The following is a 20,396-nucleotide window of genomic DNA, read 5'->3' as shown; positions in this document are numbered from 1 at the left end:
TATTTAATAAATAAAAGAAAGTAATTTTTAACATTATATGTTTTTATACTTATCTGAGTATATGGGAAAGAGGCAACAGGAAACAACAATATTTTACACTTTTGAAATGTACTTATACTCTTCAAAATTGTCTAAGTGGTTCAAATGCTTAACACTATAAACAATATTGTCTTTTATTCACAAACTTTTATAACTTGTTTCGGCAACAACCGTCCACTTTGAATATCAGATTTTAAATTAAATCCTCAAAGAAATCTTTCTGAGGCATAGATTATAGATTGATGAAAAAGTACATAGACTTTAAGAAAATATACTTAAAAACTCAAAACGTAAGAATTTTTTCATAAATTATATGTATACTTTCATAATTTTTAATGAATTAATTCTTAAATTTTGGAAAAATATGAATTTCGAACTTAAAAAGTATGAACAGATTCTTAAATTTTAAGAATAAGTTCTTAATACCGAATACAGGATAACGGTAAAATATTCGTTATTTTTCGATTAATGAAAAAATACATTCATTATAAGAAAAAGTACTTAAAAATACAAAATTAATGAACTTCTTACAACTGTAATTTTGAAAATTGATTTTATCAATTTTAGAAGGGAAAAAAAGTCAATTTTAAAAATTATCTTAACTCAAAATACAACTGAATGGAAAATAATAGTGAATTTTGTTCATAAAAGTATGTCCAGATTCTAAGATTCAGTAAAATATTCTTTCGAATTGGGGCTAGAAGTTTATGAATTTATTCATTAACCTTCGTATTTGTTCTTAAAAAAAATTCATAAAAATATTTTCCATAGGAAATTTTTTATGAAAACTTATTCTTAAATTTTATGAATTGTTCTTAAAAATAATTTTTTTTTTAAGAATTCGTACTTTAATTTAATGAATATTTCTTAAAAATGTATGAATTTCGGTTTATGAACGAGATTCATAGTTTTTAAGAATAATAATTTTTTCAGTGTACTGGAATCGATAAATATTGTTAAATTATATAAGTCACACATACAAACCAAAAATGTAAAAAATCTGCTACTCGAGATATGGACGTTTAAAAGTCGATATTTGAGAAATAATGCACCAAAAATCAGCACGAAAGGTATTTGAAATAATGTTTATGTTATTAGAGAGCATAAATAAAATAACTTGACACGTATCTGCCAAATTTTTGATTTGACTTAGTTTTTTGTTTCTGTGTATTTTTGAAGAATAACACCGAAACAGTGAATTGAATTGTAAAAATCTGCAATTCTTCAAAAATACACAGGAACTTTTAGGAAAATATAGCTTTCAACTGGTATAACGAGGTGGATAGGTCGTCCTATGACGGCATTTTTTCCTTTAATATATTGAAATACGAAAATAAAGACTTTTTCAAAAAATCCCTCCTCGAAAACGGTTAGTTAAATTAAAAATTTGACAGATACGTGTCAAGTTATTTTAATTTTTCAAATAAAAATTATTAAAAAAAAAATTTCATTCTGATTTTAGGTGAATTATTTCTCAAATATCAAATTGGAGTGTCATGACTTTAAAAAGACTATATCTCGAGTTGTAGATTTTTTACATTTTTTATTTGTATGTGTGGCTTTCATATTTTTATAATATCTATCGATTCCAATTTCAAATTTATTTCTATCACGTTTTGTTTAGAAAATAGATTTCTGCCCATTTTCTAAACTCACCTTTGTTTACCCTACTCAAACTTCAAATTTTAAAAAATCCTGAAAATAAAAATTTTCAAATAAAATTTCCTGTGACATAATATTTTTTTTATAACTCTTTGGCTTTGGGTATAAGCAGGGTGGCGTATTCTAAAATATGGAAAAATAAACTTTAAGGCCTGGCAACCCTACGCCTTGACACTATATCGCTTAGCAACCCATGTGCAATTTATTTCCTTAGACACTACCTTTCAGAAAATATAACTCTCAACTGGTATAACGATGAGGGTAGGTCGTCCTATGGCCTGATCTCCTACTATAAAGATTAAAAAAAAAAAACACAACAGTCTTCAAAGAATGAAACACTTAACTAAAAAAAATTTGGTGAAATAGATATTTTTTTAAAATTTATTTTATGAAAATTATAGTCTTTAACGTAGAAAAACTGAACAACAGCAGACATGAAAGTTTTAAGAAGCCAGTTTTTTATATGGTATTAGGTTCAAATATAGTATTTCTGTAAACATTTGTTGAGTAAAAGAAATATTATTACAATAGGAATTTCTCAAATTATGCATTACATTAAAGGCGATAGAGTCAACTATATTGCCAATGAGCGCCAATTTGTGTACAAAATTGAAATAAGTTGCTTAAAAAAAACCTCTAGTCAATTATTCTGATGTATTATACATACTTAAATGGTCCCAATCAAAAAGTGTACAAGGCCTTTTTTGTAGAGCGTTCAATTTCCTACAAGAATATGTAAAGAAATTTGCTAAAAAGTCGATTTAAAAAAAAATGATTTTTGTTTAGTAGAAGCTTGATGTAAAAATGGAAAATTGCGAAGCGGAGGACCTTCCCATTAATATTAAGAGCTCATATTTGGTGTGTTTATTCTAGAGGATTGCTAGTCAATCGATTTTTCGGAGTACCAAATCAAAAAAAAAAGAATTTCGATTTTTTTGACCCACCCTATTGTTCCTACACCTAGTTTCAAACAGGAGTATCAGAGGGCTTAATTATATGATTTTACAAATAAAACTGAAATTTGCAGTAAAGTAACGTTGTTTGATCGACGTCAGTCACTAAGTGATCGAATTTAATATTTTATGTTAATTTAATTATTAGCTAGGGTAACTTTTTTTTTGTGTAAGCAACAAATAAAAAGTACTTGTACTCACCATAAAACATGTATTGTTAATAAAAATGCTCCAGGTACAATAAGATCATCTGATCCCACTGACCATCGCCGTCTGAATACAACCAATCCAGGCATCTAAAAATAGAAAAAAAAAAAATGTAAACGGTTTGTAACTATTAAATACTCAAAAACAACAACAAAAAATAATTTGCAGACAAAACCCAGTGATACAAAATTGTTGCCACATATAAATGACTGTCACGAATAAACCCAACACATTATTAACATACTATCTACTAGGTTTTGCAGGAAAAACCTAATTCTCCAAATGTCACAATAAGCCTTAATCACAACAATCAATCTATGAAAGTAGGTATCTATTGGAATTGTTGCATTTTGAACAAAACAAACCATAGATAGCCGGACAATATAAAGTTCAGGAAAGAAAAACTCAAAAAGCCCGGTCGACCCCAGCTTGAAATAAATTGAACCTCATTTTATTGGAACAACACAGAGAAAACCTCGCCTAACACAAAATCAAACCAATATAACCCCGATACCGATATAGCTACGAGAGTAAGTCGTTAAGAATTGCAAGCAAAAAAAAAAAAAATTAGTCCAACTAATTGGTATTCAGTTGTTCTTTGTCACCGATAAATGTTATGAGGTCACTGATATTATACACAAAAAAAAAAAAAAAACAAACCCTTTCCAAGGACATTATTATCCTCCGGTGGAGAAACTTTTACCTCATCATGAGAGGGTTTTTGTTTATACCAGGGATGGGTTAAGGGGTGGATACCTACATAAAAGTGGTTGACGATGATGTTGGTTTGCCATGTTATTTTCTGCTCTATCTGAGATTTTCCACAAAGTTAAATGGGAATTTTCGTATTGGAACGAATCCAATACAAAGATGTGGGTCAATTGGAGAGATTGTTGTTTGGGTTTAACATAAAATGACAAATATTGTATGGTTTGAAGTTGAAAACTAGCTGTGTTTTCGCCAAAACCTACAGATTAAGGTTGTAGAGCGGGGAGAAGAGTTTTCATTCGATTTACGCATTTTAAGCATGGAGTGTTTTTTTTTACTCTAATGAAACCAAATCTGTGATTTGAGTTGCCGACTTGAGTCGCAGATTTGAGTCGCCGATTTCAGTAGCCGACTTTTGTCGCCGACTTGAGTCACCGATTTTAGTCGCCGACTTTTGTCGCCGACTTTTGTCGCCGACTTGAGTCACCGATTTTAGTCGCCGACTTTTGAAACACCGACTTTAGCCGCCGAAGTTGGTCACCGACTTTAGTCGCCGACTTGAGTCACCGATTTTAGTCGTCGATTTGAGTCGCCGACTTTTGTCGCCGACTTGAGTCACCGACTTTAGTCGCCAACTTGAGTCGCCGATTTTAGTCGCCGACTTTTGTCGCCGACTTGAGTCACCGACTAAAGTCGCCGACTTGTGTCGCAGACTTGAGTCGCAGACTTAAGTCTTCAAGAAAATGGAATTTCAACAAACTTATTATAATTCATTCATAACATATTTTAATTCAATGTCCAATCCATCGTAATAAATAAATAGCAAGGATTTCATACACATTCTTTTGAGTCAATTTGATTGTTACACTTCCCGGAAAAAAAGAATAAAAAAAGGATAATGTATTATTTGTTAAAATAAACACATCTCAGTAGGATACCCCAATCCTTTTATTTTGAAAAATGTATACGTAGACGTATGTACGTACACTTTTATGTGTATGAAATAATAGATACATATAAATTTAAGAGTATAACATTAAAGCTTATACTTTTATTTATGCCTTAAGATAGACAAAAAAAAAACACCAACCCAAGTGTGATTGATTGTGTAAATTGCTTTTGGCTGGTTGATTTAAAAGGATAAGATAAGTATTAGATTCAGATAGATAGATACGTATACGAACACATTCGTAGTTTTTTTTTTCATCTTCTTTTCCTTTTAGCACCTTAAAGTTGTGGAATGATACGAAGAAAAAATAAAATGCACGACTGGGTCGCACGTACTTGCTCTTGTAGTTCAAAGCATCTTTATTACTTGCTCTATAGGGCAAGTATTGGTTTCGTGTAGAAAAAAAAAATCGAGGTTTTAATCAAAACCAACATTACGATGATGGAGAATATCAAAAAAGTGGTTTTCGTCATGCCGTCCGTCGGTCTGTGCGTCTGTGCGTCTGTGCGTCTGTGCGTCTGTGCGTCTGTGCGTCCATCTGTACATCGAGCTAGGGCCTAAACGGGTGGATGGATTTGCTTGAAACTTGGTACAGATGATTTTTACCTAATTCCCTAGGTCCGTTTTTTTTCTTTTTTTAATATCTCCAATTTAACGCATATCTCCCATATAACGTTTTCGAGGTATTTCAAATTTCTCGAAAACGGCTCTAACGATTTCGTTTAAATTTGGTGTGCGCAGTACTCTTATTGATTCCAACAAAACTGTGTTTTTAGTTTTTCTCAAAAAATGCCAAGAGCGGAAATATGGCGTTGCCGTTTTTCAAAAATTGACATGTTTTTTAAGTCCATATATTTCATCAAAGCATAAGTCAATTTTTTCAAAATTTACAGACATCATAGGTATTGAAGTGTAAAATGTAAAAAAAAATTAAAAAAAAAGTTTTTCAAAAATTTTTTAAAAAATTGAATTTTTTTAACTTTCGATTTTTTTTTTGTTTTTATTTTTTTTTCTTCACAAAATCTTAAATTTCCAATAGATATTTAAGATAAAGATGCTTGGAACTACAAGAGCAAGTACGTGCGACCCAGTCGTGCATTTTATCTTAAATATCTATTGGAAATTTAAGATTTTGTGAAGAAAAAAAAAAATAAAAACAAAAAAAAAAAATCGAAACTTAAAAAAGTTCACTTTTTTAAAAAATTTTTGAAAAAAATTTTTTTTTAATTTCTTATTACATTTTACACTTCAATACCTATGATGTCTGTAAATTTTGAAAAAATTGACTTATGCTTTGATGAAATATAAATGAACTTAAAAAACATGTCAATTTTTGAAAAACGGCAACGCCATATTTCCGCTCTTGGCATTTTTTGAGAAAAACTAAAAACGCAGTTTTGTTGGAATCAATAAGAGTACTGCGCACATCAAATTTAAACGAAATCGTTAGAGCCGTTTTCGAGAAATTTGAAATACCTCGAAAACGTTATATGGGAGATATGCGTTAAATTGGAGATATTAAAAAAATAAAAAAAACGGACCTAGGGAATTACATAAAAATCATCTGTACCAAGTTTCAAGCAAATCCATCCACCCGTTTAGGCCCTAGCTCGATGTATAGATGGACGCACAGACGCACAGACCGACGGACGGCATGACGAAAACCACTTTTTTGATCTTCTCCATCATCGTAATGTTGGTTTTGATTAAAACCTCGATTTTTTTTTTCTACACGAAACCAATACTTGCCCTATAGAGCAAGTAAAAAGAGACAAAATCGATATAAAAGTCCTTTTTGTATCCTTGGAAAAAGAAAACATCAAAACCATCTAAAAACTCCAAACACTTACTCGGCAGGATATATTTCACACACACATACACTTAAAAAAGGAAACAAAAAAAAAATAAACTGAAAAAAAAAAAAAACAACAAGATGACAGCAAAGGGACTCCTTCGGGCCCATGGCAAATGTTTTCCATTTATATGATTTCGAAGGACTTTTTGTCTCCTCTCTCGTTCGTATATTTTTTTGGTGTGTGCTCTTTAAATGAATAATAAATTCGAAATGCCATATAAAAAAAAAAAAAGAGGAGGCTGGAAAATGGAGCTGGACCCCTGACAAGGACGACGAAGACTAAACAAAATCGATAAGACCTGGTTTCAGATTTAACGTTTATGCCATCATCGTTTTTATTTTGTCTTTTTTTTTCTGTTGTATCTTGTCCGAATGAACCTATACATAAACAATATTTACTTATATATTTCATTATATTTTTTGAATGGAAATTCTTCGTTCTTATTTCCTTCAGGACACACAAAAGGAAGTCCATATATATTAGCCTTCCAGCCGGGTCTTTAGTATAATGATTTATAACTATTTCGAAGGATGAAGAGGTCTAATCGATTTATGAAAAACCTTCATCTTCTTCTTCTGGAAGCGAAAATACTTATATTTTGGACTTGAGAGCAAGACAAAAATTGAGTTGGGCAATATTTTTGTGTTGTTTGAAAACGACTACTGGGTGAAAGTTTTTTGTAATTTAAGGACTATCAAGACTTAAGTTTTGAATTTAAGCTCATAACTTTTTGATGTTGGGATATAAGAAAGGTCAAAGAGCTTATATTTTGTTTTGCCAAGTTATGGTTTTCAAGTATTTTTCAGAATTCCTTGAATGTTTAAATTTGTTTTTAAGTGGAGATATCGATTAGGTATGTATGTTCAGTCAAGTAAGAATAATTTGTAGTTGGTAATTATTACTTTTAGGCAAGGAGGCGCTGCAGGGTTATTTTGTTCCATCCAAAAAGTATAGTAATGACCTATAATAGCTCTAGTATAATAAACGAAAAAAAGTGAAATTTCTTAGTGTTTATCTATTTCTTCAACTGAAATTAGAGTGGAGTACATAAGAGTGCAGAGTTTGAAATGTTGTTAGGAACACTCAGATATCCACTCCAAAATACTGTTTGCATGCTGATAACTTCTTGAAATATCAACAACTTTTAATAACAGTGAAGTAATTATTTTATACACTACATAGCTTTCGAAAACTGGCTTCGGCAATTTAATAGTGAAAACATTACGATGATACAAAAAAATCGGTTTTCGTTCTTCAAATTTTGTACGGGTGACTTTTATGATTTATGAGATTCTTAAAAAAACATAAGAACAGCTCAGTTGCAGAGTTTTAACCGTTTTTAAATTTATTAGAAAACCCGGCCGAACAGCTCCGATTTCGATGATTTTTTTTTTTTTCAAACGTCGGTAACTAAAAATACTTTAATCTCTACAGGTTAAAAATTACCGTATTGATTTTTTTTAATTAAAATTATTTTTTTTTTTCCAAAACCAATTTGTTTTTTTTTTTAATTTCTGAATTAAATGATACCAAAAGATTCTCTAGGTAATTTAAGGGAAAAAAATATATATGAGAGTAAGGGACAGTCACAAAAAAAAAAAATAATTTGAACACAACGGCAACACATAAATATTTTAAAAAATACATTTTTAACAAGCCAGAAGCTCATTCCTTTCTGTAAAATTTAAATCCATTAAATTTAATGAAGAGTTTTTGACTCAGAATTTTGAAAAATAAATGTTATTAAAAAAATTTAAAATGAATTTTTTCAAACTTTTTTGTAATTAAATATAAATTTATTTAAAAATTTTTTTTAGATATCACTAGTTTAATTTCGAAGAGGAAAAGATAATTAATACAGTTTTAAAACTAAAATAAAAAATTACTTAAATTGCATTGGATTTTTTTGATAAAAACTGAATTTTTGTATCGTAATAATTGATTGACTGACAAATAATAACTTCAAACTTTCGTTTTTTAACCTTAAAAAAAATAAGGACTGTTGAATGAAGAAAATATAACTTTAAATTTTAAATGTTGAACTTTGAATAAAAAAGTTAATTTTTTTTCAAAAAATTCTATTAAAAAGAGTTCTTCGCAAATAAAATACTTTTTGATTTTTTTCATAAACTGTAAGACATATTGTTATTTCCTTTAATTAATTCAAAGTAAAACTAATATTTTATTACGAAAAAATTTTAAAATTTTTTATTCAAAATTCGGAGTTTGAGGACCTGGGGTCTGTTTCAAAGCTACTACATTAACTACATCAGCAACATTTAAATTCTATAGTTGAGCCCGATTTTTTGTTTTATTTCAAAATTTAAATATTCATGTTTTACAATAAAATAAATAAATCTTTCGTATTCAGAAGAAAAAAATGCAAAGCTTGCTAACAAAATTCAAAAAAAATTATTTTGGCAGATAAAATAAAAACTTAAACAAGAAATTGTTATGTGCTACTAAATTCTTTTGAGTAAGTTGATTTTCAAAATGTCGAAGTTTTAGAACATAAACGAAAATGAAAAGTGAACAAAATTTTCGGTATTCAAACCAACTATTTTCCCATATTTGGCAATGTGGTCATATTTTTAGCGACCGCTATGCTGGATTAGGATTATTTTGATTCGTTCGATATAAGGCATTGTAGAGTTTTTTATGGATTTAATATCCAAATATATTTTTAATTTTGACTAAACCGATAAATAGATAAGAATATAAGCAACCTTGTCTAAAGGCAAATTAAATATTTAAGCAAGCTTAGGTCACTTTAAATAATATTATATCAATATGCTTTATATTTTAAACCGCTGATAAATACCTGAAAGCTGACGAAATCAGAGCCGAATATTGTAAAATCCTTAGTAAGTGATCTAAAGCAGTTCTTTAATTAGTATTGCCGTTTGAAATTTCGAAAAATATATCTACCCCAAAAACTAGCATAATTTTGTTTAATATCTTCTGTTATGCCAAAAATATTTTTTTATCTTTACTATTTTGACAGAGGTATTTCAATCCTGTAACCCCCTCGTCCTAAAGGAAATAAAAATTCGCGTACAGTTTTAAAACAAAATTTTAAAATAATTGCATTTTCAAATGCAATTTTTTTTTTGCAAAACTTTGCGATTCGTTTGCCTGAGGTTAGGAAGACAATTAATTAGAAAGTTACCAGTGTTATCATATAAAAATGATTTTTATTTTAACTTGTAAAATAATTCTGGACTAGTGGAAAACAATGCAGAGTTGTTTAAAGGCAAATTATTCAATCGAAGGACTTGTACATTACTAGGGATCGGGTTTCCATGCAAATGAATGTTTTTTTAGGAACACCTTGGAAGCATGGCAACGAATTATGTATACGAATCAGGAGATTTCCTTTAAAATGGCAATCAATTGTAAGTGCATATTTTTACATATTATGCATTTATTTGCATTTTTTTTTTAATATTTTGACATATTTTGGAAATAAATGCATGTTTTTCGCAAAAATAACGAAATTACAATTGGAAAAAAGCCAAAAACGTAAGCAAATGCTGTGCAAAACTGACAAACCCACGTTGTCCAAACTCATACAAAACACGATCAAATGATAAATTGGGTTATTTAAGACTAAATTTTCGGCAATTTTATTTATTTTTTTTTTTTTTTTTTAAGAAAACCCCAATATTTCCAAAAAGTTACATCTTTGAACTTTGAAATGGTTTCGTATATAGATTTCTAAGAAATACTGATATTTAACAAATTCATGTGGCCTTAAATGCATATTTAAAGTGCATATTTTCTATTTTCAAGAGCATATTTTGAGCGCATATTTTTCGTTTTTAAGTGCATGAAAATCCTATCCCTATACATTACACTGTAGGTACTTTAAGGACAGGATGGTCTTAATTGGTCAGACTTAAGGCTAAACCCTAAACAAAAGTTTTTGTTTGGTTATGCTTAGAACTCTACGGAACTGTTCGATTCGAAATGCAAAATGAAGAAATCCCCTGCTTTCAGATGTAAAAAATAAGTTTTATAGGTATACTTATATTAATTAATTTTTTTTATCGAATGCACAAATCTTAATATTTCGAAGCAATTTCAAGTTCGTTTTTTGGGGTCAACATCAAAATCCCTTAATGGTGAATTATTTTCATTTACAAAATTATTTTTTTTATTCAAATGAACCGTCTCGGAAATTGAATAATGAACCTCAGTATTCGTCAGAAGACCCAGGTTCATTATTCAATTTCCGAGACATTTAACGCTCCATTTACCTGTTACAATAAATCTTTACCTTTACCAATAAAATTATCTGACCAAAGAAAAAATATAAAACTGTTCATGGAACCCATTTATAAAAATAAATACCATTTGCATACTATCTATAGTATCTATTTCAAAGAACTCGAAAAACTTGTCATGATGTTTTTCATTTTTGTATATATTGTTTGCATGTGGAATGCATATTTGTGTGCATGTGCATTTAAAAGAACTTGAAAAATGCAAATGGAATCAAAGCAACCATCATCACTATATTCCACGTAAAGCAAAGATTCCTTGCATCAAAAAAAAAAAAAAAAAAAAATACAAAATTATGCGACTCCATGCAAAAAAAAACTCTCCCACCATGCAAACGTTAAATAAAGGACTCGTAAGCGAAGGACGTCTATTGTGTAGTCTGAAAGGTAACGTTGCAAATTAGAAAAACGTGTTTCATTTTTCTTTTATTATATAAAAAACATACTCTTATGGCGAAAATAAATTAAAGCCTTTCAATTTAAAAAAAAAAAAGCATGAAGAAGTAAATTAACGCAAGAAAAAAAAAAAAAGGATTTGAAAAATTAACAAAAACAAATCCAGCCTTTCATTAAATTGTATAATTTTTTTTAATTACATTTTCAAGGTGTCAAGGTTGAAAAATTAACTAAATCAACTTTCCAGACTGTTAAATAAGGTTTGTTCATTTATCCATTCAACACAAAAAAAAAGGAAATAAAAAGTCGTTACAGAAAAACTTAAATTTCCCATTCACAAGGATTTTTTTTTTCTGTCAACTATGTTGCCCGTTTTTTGTGAATGTCCGTGAACGTAAAAGCGCCAAATACAGTTGGTGTTTCAAAAAGAAAAAAAAAAAAAAAAAAGGATACAAAAAAAACAAATAAAATGTAAAAACCACCAACGCCCGGTTTACTAACGAAGGACGACGAGCAATTGTATAAAAGAATCTTGTGGTCCTGGATCTACACAAAGAGCTGCATTTAAAATGTAGAGGAAGGTGCGGTTTTGGTGCGGTGCAAGTGAATTTCAAGTGGCTTTACCGACTACTGCCGGCGCGCGGCGTCGCGGTGGGAGTTCTTGCACACTAAGACACATCACCGTTATGAGTTTTCTACTTTTTCCTTTGTTATAAATTTCCGTCATCAGAGTCCTTTAAGGACTTTCAAGTTAACATACAAACAAAAAATATAGAGAAACTTAAATTCGCGCGCCAGTCTTCCTTGACATTTAGAAAAAGCTTAGCAAAAAAAAAAAAAAAAACTTAAATTACATTATCCCTGAGTTGAAGGATGTGGAAATTCTATTATTAAACTAAAATGTTTTCGTCCTTCAGTGTAACCCCTTTTTTCTATCATATATATTTTTTTGGATTCCTCTGTGAGGAGGACAACTGAGAAGTTTAAGTGGGGTTTTTTTTGTGCATTCAGAGAGGAAAAACAGGATAAAAAAATGTGGAATAATAGTGCAAACAGGGAAGTAGTTTTCTCTCTGTTTGACGACACACAACGACATCGAGCAGAAAGTGTGAGAAAGGATGACAGCGACATAACACACATAAACATTATGTCAAGTCACTTCCTGGATGTGAACCAAGGATATCACACTTTTGACAGCCGCATGACATCAAAAACTGTGGCTATATAGAGATCGTTTCTGTTTGGCCGTTTTTGTTTTTTTTTTTTTATATATATATAAAATTGTGTGGAAAGTTATCAGGAAAGAAAATATGCTTTTGCTGTTCTGTGTATAGTCCTGATCACGGTTGCCACTGGTGAAAAAAAATTCCTACCAAAATTACCCAAAAATCCTACCAAATTATACAAAAACCTACCAAATCTTTAATTTTTGTTTTTAACTGATAAAATGATTCAAAATTCGAAAACGGTAACTACATTTTAAGAATGTACATTTTTGCTAGAATTGCAGAGAATAAAAATGAAGCAAAACGAAGACAAAAAAATTTAAAAAATTCCAGAGAATAAAAATGAAGCAAAACGAAGAAAATAAAATGCACGACTGGGTCTCACGTACTTGCTCTTGTAGTTGACAGTATCTTTATCTTAAATATCTATTGGAAATTTAAGATATGGTAGAAAAAAAAATAAAAAAAAAACAAAAAAAATAAAAAGTTTAAAAATTCAATTAAAAAATTGTTTTTTTTTCAAAAATGTTTTTAAAAATATTTTTTTTTAACATTTTGTACTTAATGATCTCTGTAAATTTTAAATAAAATAACTAATGCTTCGATGAAATATATGAACTAAAAAAATATGTCAATTTTTGAAAAACGGCAACGCCATATTTCCGTTCTCCGCATTTTTTGAGAAAAACTAAAAACGCAGTTTTGTTAGAGTATTCCGCACACCAAATTTGATCGAAATCGTTAGAGCCGTTTTCGAGAAATTTGCAATACCTCGAAAACGTTATATGGGAGGTATGCGTTAAAATGGAGATATTAAAAAAATAAAAAACGGGTCTAGGGAATTACGTAAAAATCATCTGTACCAAGTTTCAAGCAAATCCATCCATCCGTTTAGGCTCTAGCTCGATGTACAGATGGACGCACAGACGCACAGACCGACGGACGGCATGACGAAAACCACTTTTTTGATCTTCTTCATCATCGTAATGTTGGTTTTGATTAAAACCTCGATTTTTTTTTCTACACGAAACCAATACTTGCCCTATAGAGCAAGTAAAAAGGTTGATTTCTAGTTTTTGAAAATTCTTCAGAAAATTTCGTTTCAAAACTAAAAATTGGTATTTCAAAGATCTGAAGTTCTGCAGTTTTTTTTAAGCGGAGTTTTGATACTACAAGGTTCATCGGTTAGATGCAAAATTTTGGTCAAATTTTGACGTTATCTGGATGAACTTTTAATTGAAGTTTTGAAGCTATATTATTTTTTCTTACTAATGCATTGAAGTTGCAACTTTTAGAAACAGATTTTGTAATCTATAAGAAAGAAATTAAATTAATGTAATTGACTGACTTGAGAATAAAGCGTATAATAGTTATTCTAAAAACTATAAAATAGTAAGTATTTTAAAAGGGGACTTAAAAAAACCTACCAAATCGTGTTTAAACCTACCAACCTACCAAAGCCGAAAAAACCTACCAAATTTGGTAGGATTCTACCAAAACGGCAACCGTGGTCCTGATGCCCTGTCCTCTTTGTATAATGTTACCGCATTTAAGTTCTCTGATATGGAGAATTGGGTCAAGTTTCATTGGCCTGGTGGAGCATATAATACAGATAAAACTGTATCTGTTTCTGTCTGTGTACACATACACATAATATTTATATCTCAACAAGAACAAATTGAAAGGAAATTCAAATTGCTTTTGAAGCAAAGTGGGGTATGAGTACTTGGTAATGGTGGTGATGGGTAGTTATAGAAAATGGATTCCCCTTTCTTCGAGATCATAAATATTACTTTTTGCCTTTTCTCTGCCACAGGAATCCTTTTTACTATACTCTTTCTCTTTCTACTTACAAGTATTCTGGCTGTGCGATTAAAAGGATTTACGACTTTCGATTAGGATTAGCCAAGGTGGCTTTGTTTGAAATACTTTACCTTGCCACACACCATCACGACGACATAGCAGGCAACATCAATCGGGGTTTGGGAAGGAAAGAAATGAAAGAAAATGAATGAGTTAATAAAGCTGTAGTAAGTGAAGAGGTTGATTACAGTGACTCGTTTTGATTTTTTTTTTGGTTGAAAAAATAAATATTACTGTGCAATTTAATGACGGACTGCATTAAAAAATGTTGCTTTTATTGTTAAAGTTGGATCTCATTTACAAGTTCTAATAGAAGAGGTTAAAACTGCATTTCATTGTAATAATCTAATTCATCGACAGAAACAAGTTTGAAAATTTAAAATATGATAGCAAAATCAATCTGATAATTTATATTTAAATGATTTCAGTTGTTTGAAAAGTTCTTGGAAAACTGCACTTTGTAGTTTTTTACTATCCTAATAGTCCAACTATTTGATGCCGAATTCACGAAATATAACTAACTGCTAATGGTTCCGAGTGAACTAATATATAACTAATTGTTAACTATAAATTAATCTGATAAAGTTATACTCTTCTTTTTTTGTGTCATTATAAAGTCTCTGTTCACTGTTCTGGGAGTTACAATTTAAGCGTTTAGAAAAAGAAGACGATTAGTGAAATTTATCAAAATTTGAATGATCAAGGCTTATTGTTTTTTTTTTATTGCCCACAAAGTGTTACGATATAATTTGGACAGAAAACTTCTAAACCTTTAAAGTGAAAACTGTTTTATCAAAAACAGTCGTTATTGATAAAAATACAATTCCCCGAAAATGTTGTAAGCGTAATGTTAAAAAACAAATATAACAAATTTGAAGAATATCGGTGCATCTATTTAGGCGGTAGAAAGTGTAGAATTACAGTACATGTAGAGACCGACAACGGAAGGCATGACAAATCTCAATCCAAATTTTCCGAATCCGATGTCAAAGTAGTTTATAGCGTTCAGGAAAACTTACGTCAGTTGACACATACAAAATCTACCTACCCTCTTCTTTTCCTGATTGAAATACACACGAAAAAATTATTCGTATGCAGTGGAATAGGAAAAATTTGAAATATTTCAGGGGAACGATTTGTTTCTTTTTGTTTCAAATGTCAATCGGCTGGACCGAAAAATTAGCACCAGGAAAACAAATAAATACAATTAAATTTAAGCAAAAAATAATTGTTTCATTGTTAATTTTCTTTTCGAAAAAATTCTTTGAGTCATTTATAAATTGATTGGTATGTGATTTGTGTTTCAAATCGAATAAAAACATTACAAAATATCTATTTGAAATTTTTTTCTGATTCATTTTCCTGATCGCTATAACCGGCCCCTAACATAATGAAGGTTTTTTTTAACCAAATTCCAGTTTGCGACTTCTGATTCAGATTAAAAATTAGTTTTTTTTTTTATTAAAAATTTCAAAAAATTTAATTTAATATCAGTTTTTGAGACTTTATACCGAAAATAGTAAACTGTAAACTGTTTCAAGTTCAGCACACCAAAGTCAATAAAAATTACGTAATATAGTTCTTGCTCCCGACTTTTTTTTAACGACTAGTGTTATTATACTTTAAACTTGTTAACACGTCGAAAAACTGTTTTTTTAAATTTTATGTCTTAGAATGATAAACAAGTATGCTTACAAAATATTTTTCGGCATTGTTCAAAGACTACCTATGTTTCTAATATAAAAATTCTTTTTAAAGGAAATTTTAAAAATAAAATTGGTAACTTAAAAATTGGCCAATCATTAAAAACGTCGCTTTTTCATAGTTTTCTTTTCAAATGTGAAGATTTTGGTAGATATGCTCATTTTGTAGATAATAATATTTTCTAAAAGAAAAATTATTTTTTCATCAATTCATCGTTTTTAAAATATAAATATTTTGGAAGTTTTCAAATATCAAATTTTTGGCATTTTTCTCTTAATGGGTAATGTGATAAAACTGCATTCAATACTTGACTCAAACAAACTTTTTATACAGTGTTTAACCATAACTAAAAAGTCCGCCAAAAATGAAAAAAAAAACTAGCTCCATTTTTCAAACACAATAAATGTATTAACTCCAGCGAAAACTTTTTAATTGTTATTTAGGACTAATGAATAATGTAATGTAGTGACGCAGGATACAGTGTGTATAAATATTCAGAAACTCCCTTATTCAGAATTAATATTTTTCGAAAACGTACATACTTAAATATTTTTTATCAGTTAAACCGCTAAAATGACGTCCAAGGCCTTGAATCTTTCTTTTTTATGTCTGAATCTATAAGTAAAACACATCATGAAAATAGCACATATTTATGTCAAATAGAGCCACTGTACGGTAGTTTTTTAGTACCATTACAAATAAAAAAGGATACAATCCGAGTGTTTTATAGCAGTATATCCATTATCCACCTGTCTCATTTGTTCCAATTCATAAAAGAAAAAACATTGAAGAAATGTAGAAACGTTTTCTGTATTTCTTTTTTTTTTTTCTTTAATATTAGCCAGGCTAAAAACAAAGCAAACTCTCTGTCTGTATAAGAATTAGAAGAAAAAAAAAAAAACACAACACGGCCAAGATAACAAGAAGAAAAGTGCCAGCAAACAAAATGATAAATGAAAAGATTTACAGGATACCTATACATTTACCTTCAAAAAGAAGATAAAAGAGAAAGAATGAGAACTTACAACAGGAAGAAGCTCTGCACCAGGAATTATATAGTAGGTAGGTACCTAACCTGTACAAATTCATTTCTTCCTTTGCAGATAAAAAAAAATAATATATACACCAAAATAGGTATATTTGAAAAAAAAAAAACAAAAGGATATTTTTTTGTGTTTTTTTTTTCTTCTAATTTTTTGTTGTTTCTTTTGTTTTCTTCTTGTTAAATATTTACATTTGAAGAATAAGAACAATGTCTTAGTTCAAATGAAAACAAAGAAATAAAAAAAAAAAAAAAAAACAAAATCAAACACAAAACCGTGCACTTGACAGATATTTTTCATTGCATAATTCTTGGGTTGTCGGTTATACACAAAAAGTTTTACTTATTTTTTTTTTTTTTTTTCTTTTAAGGTGATACGAAACTTTAGAGTAAACAATGATGTCTGGATTTAAGTTTTCAAAGAAGTCAAATAAACATTCAGGGTTTTTAGTATACTTTAGACATAAATTTGCAATCTTCAAAGTTGTAATGAGGCTGCTATTTAAGTCATGCGATGACAATAAAAAGAAAATTATGCTTATAAGCTTTTGATCTTTGGGTTAATAGGCTTTGTAAATTATATAATGTAAATTCAAACTACCTTCGAATAGTTGAAGGGAAATTTGTTTAATTTTAAATTGATGTTAGGGTGTATGTACAATATTAACTGATACAATAAAAAAACTCTCTCACAAAACATAATATTTTTTGTAAATTAGAGATTTTTAATTCCTTTAAATGTTTTTTTTTTTTTAGTATATTTACTATTTTACTATATTTATTTTTTTTTTGCTATATTACTAAACTATATTAAAACAGTCTCTTTAATATTAATTTTTTTTAGTTTTGCAATCTTTCAGTGGAGCTTAACAACATGGATAATGTTTATGAATAGGTTTCTGTAGGTGCATAGAATTTTACGTTATAATTTCACTAAATGAGTATAATCTGAAAACTCCAAATCTACAAGAAAACTTTACGAAACTCATGGAAAAGCAAATTTTGTTATCCTTCGTTTTGTTGACTATTTTTTAAATGCAATTTAATGAAAATTGTGTTCATTCTAAGCGAGAAAGAGAAAACTTTTTTTTAATTTTTTTTTTATTAAAATTTTGCTAGTTCCACTTAGTTTCGTGACCAGGGGTGGAGTAGGATCAATTATATGATTTTGGTATAGAAAATTCAGTTTAAACAGTTTTTCAAATAAAAAAAAAAAATAAACATAAATAAATTTTTTTTTGGAAAGAAAAAATGTACGTATTTCAAAAATATTTTTGAAATATTAAAAAAATGTTATAAATAAAAATTTATACAAAAAAAAATGACAACATTTATATATAAAATTTTAAATTGCATAAATATACCTTATACTGTGCAACTTTTCAGAAAAATCATCACCTGCAAAAAAAAAAGGAAAAGTATTGAAATTTAGTGCCTATGACTAATTAAAAAATAGAATATTATAAGAACATTTTAAAATTATATTTATACATTGGGGTGGTCTTTATTTTACTCTTTTGCGAAAATTGAGTGCGACGCTCCCTAAATCAAGTCCAAAAAATGATTAAAAAATACCCTATTTTTTTTTCATATTTTTATCTCTAACCTTTCCTGGCCCTAATTTGATAAGATGTTTACTAGAGCAGGAGCGATATTCTATGTCCAGTGTTGGGTAAATGGCTAATGTTTTACCATTCATACTTATAATAGGAATGATAGTATTATACGTATGACACCGTATGAAAATACTAAAGGAAATAGGTTACAAAACAATTTCTTAAAAGGGTCTTCTTTTAATAAGAATGAAAATTTGGATTAGGTATACAATTTAAATTTAATTTCCGAACATGATTTAAACGTATAAAGAGTTGTTTTATATATTTTATCAGCATTAAAAATTCCCTAAAATTATGCATAACACCTAACAATTTATTACTCCATAGTAAATAAAGAACTATCAATTCTAAATTTTCATATCGGTCAAAAAATACCCTTTTCCGCTGAAGAAAATGAACTGATAGCTATGGAAAAGAAGAAAATTTTTCTTTCTCGCAAAATTCTTAATTCTAAGAGGAACAGTGTTTCTTTTAGCTGTTATTTCTAGCTACCGTTATTTCTAATCTTGAATATACCTACGGTTTAAAAAAAGTTATACAAAAAAAACAAACAAAACACGTATACGCCACAGTGCACGTGGATAACTTGCAAATAATGTGAATTACAACTTTGGCGTAAATGCTTATACACCCTTATCGAAATCAAATAAACACTTGCACTCAGTAAAATTGATCATCTTCTTGTTGTCAGTGTTTATAAAGAAACTGAAAAAATTCTTTCAAGTAGGAAAATTTAAAACCATCTCAGCAAACTTATAAATTCTACTTATACTTTAAAAATATTACAAAAAACACAAAACCAATAAAAATCAACAAAATAGAAATACAATTTTTGATTTTAATTTCGGTTATTTAGTAACCAAAAACTCCTTTTTAGGGATTTTTGTTTTGGCTATCGAATCACATCCCTGTATAGCGACTGCAGCGCTACATCTCAATCATAAAGTAATTTTTCCCGGTTAATTCTATGATAAGAGTTATGAACAATTTGAGCGTTTTTATTATAAGGCCTGTTCCATTGGAGGTGGTAGTTTACTCCTGACTAGAAATCTAGTACAACAACTATAACATTCCTATCTCATCGAGTAGAAGATCATGTTTTAATTTTGGTACTAGATCTACTAGATCATTATAGGTAAACTACCACCTCCAATTGAACGGGGATATAATTGATAAATAAAAACATCGCACAAAAACATAGAATTAATGATAGTGGTATGAAAAAAGTATCTGAATGGGGCTTCCAACAACAAGCGTTAATATAGAAAATTAAAATATTTTTTTTTTTTTGTTCAATTCTAATAAAAACACTTATATAGACTTAATGCTTCACGGCGTTTTCTGTTTTTTTTTTTTTTTTTGTATTCCATTTAACTTTAAATTGATCTTCTCCAAAGTTCGTAAAAAAGCCAATTAGACATGGTAGGGGACCAAGTTCAAGTTTTTGAACTTAGTCCTCAAAGCTCTAATTGATATAGGTATCTATCAGAAATCAGATATAGTAGTTGAATAGGTTCAAATCTTCAAACTCTGCCCTTTTCTATTATGTCATTGTTTTTTGTATGCCAAGCCAAACAACATCATAAAAACTATCATTTTTAATAAAAGAACTTTACCCTTGGTTTTTATATTGCGTTTTATCTGTACATATTTTTGTATTTTTGTAAAGGCTTCTGATGGCTAAAAGTTTTTATTTTATTTTCGACAATTCGAACACTCAACTAGGTTACTTTTTGGTATTATTGCATTTGAAGACCCCGAGTGAAATTTTGTAGACATTTATAGATCTTTGTGACCTACTTATTAAGCTTAGAAAATTATTAAATAATTTGGCTGTGTATCAAAAAAAAAAAAATTACGGCCCTTTAAGTATTGCCCATAGGCACCTCTTG

At 29.1% G+C, this 20,396-nt stretch overlaps 1 protein-coding gene across 11 annotated transcripts in view; it reads right to left on the bottom strand.

Annotated features, from left to right (window-relative positions):
• The window catches only part of LOC129912272 (diacylglycerol lipase-alpha), a 176,713-nt gene that overhangs the window by 63,501 nt on the left and 92,816 nt on the right, over positions 1–20,396 (bottom strand). For 8 of the 11 annotated variants that reach the window (XM_055990455.1, XM_055990458.1, XM_055990461.1 and 5 more), the window contains one exon: positions 2,856–2,950. In XM_055990455.1, coding sequence (XP_055846430.1) covers positions 2,856–2,950 — 95 coding nt within the window. Of the gene's footprint in view, positions 1–2,855; positions 2,951–18,252; positions 18,287–20,396 lie in introns of all 11 variants that reach the window. The other 3 variants (XM_055990454.1, XM_055990456.1, XM_055990463.1) reach the window with 1 other exon arrangement.

Source organism: Episyrphus balteatus, chromosome 2 (assembly GCF_945859705.1).
Source record: "Episyrphus balteatus chromosome 2, idEpiBalt1.1, whole genome shotgun sequence".
NCBI lineage: Eukaryota > Metazoa > Arthropoda > Insecta > Diptera > Syrphidae > Episyrphus > Episyrphus balteatus.
Note: the sequence above shows the minus strand (reverse complement) of the source record. Positions and strands in the feature narration are given on the sequence as shown.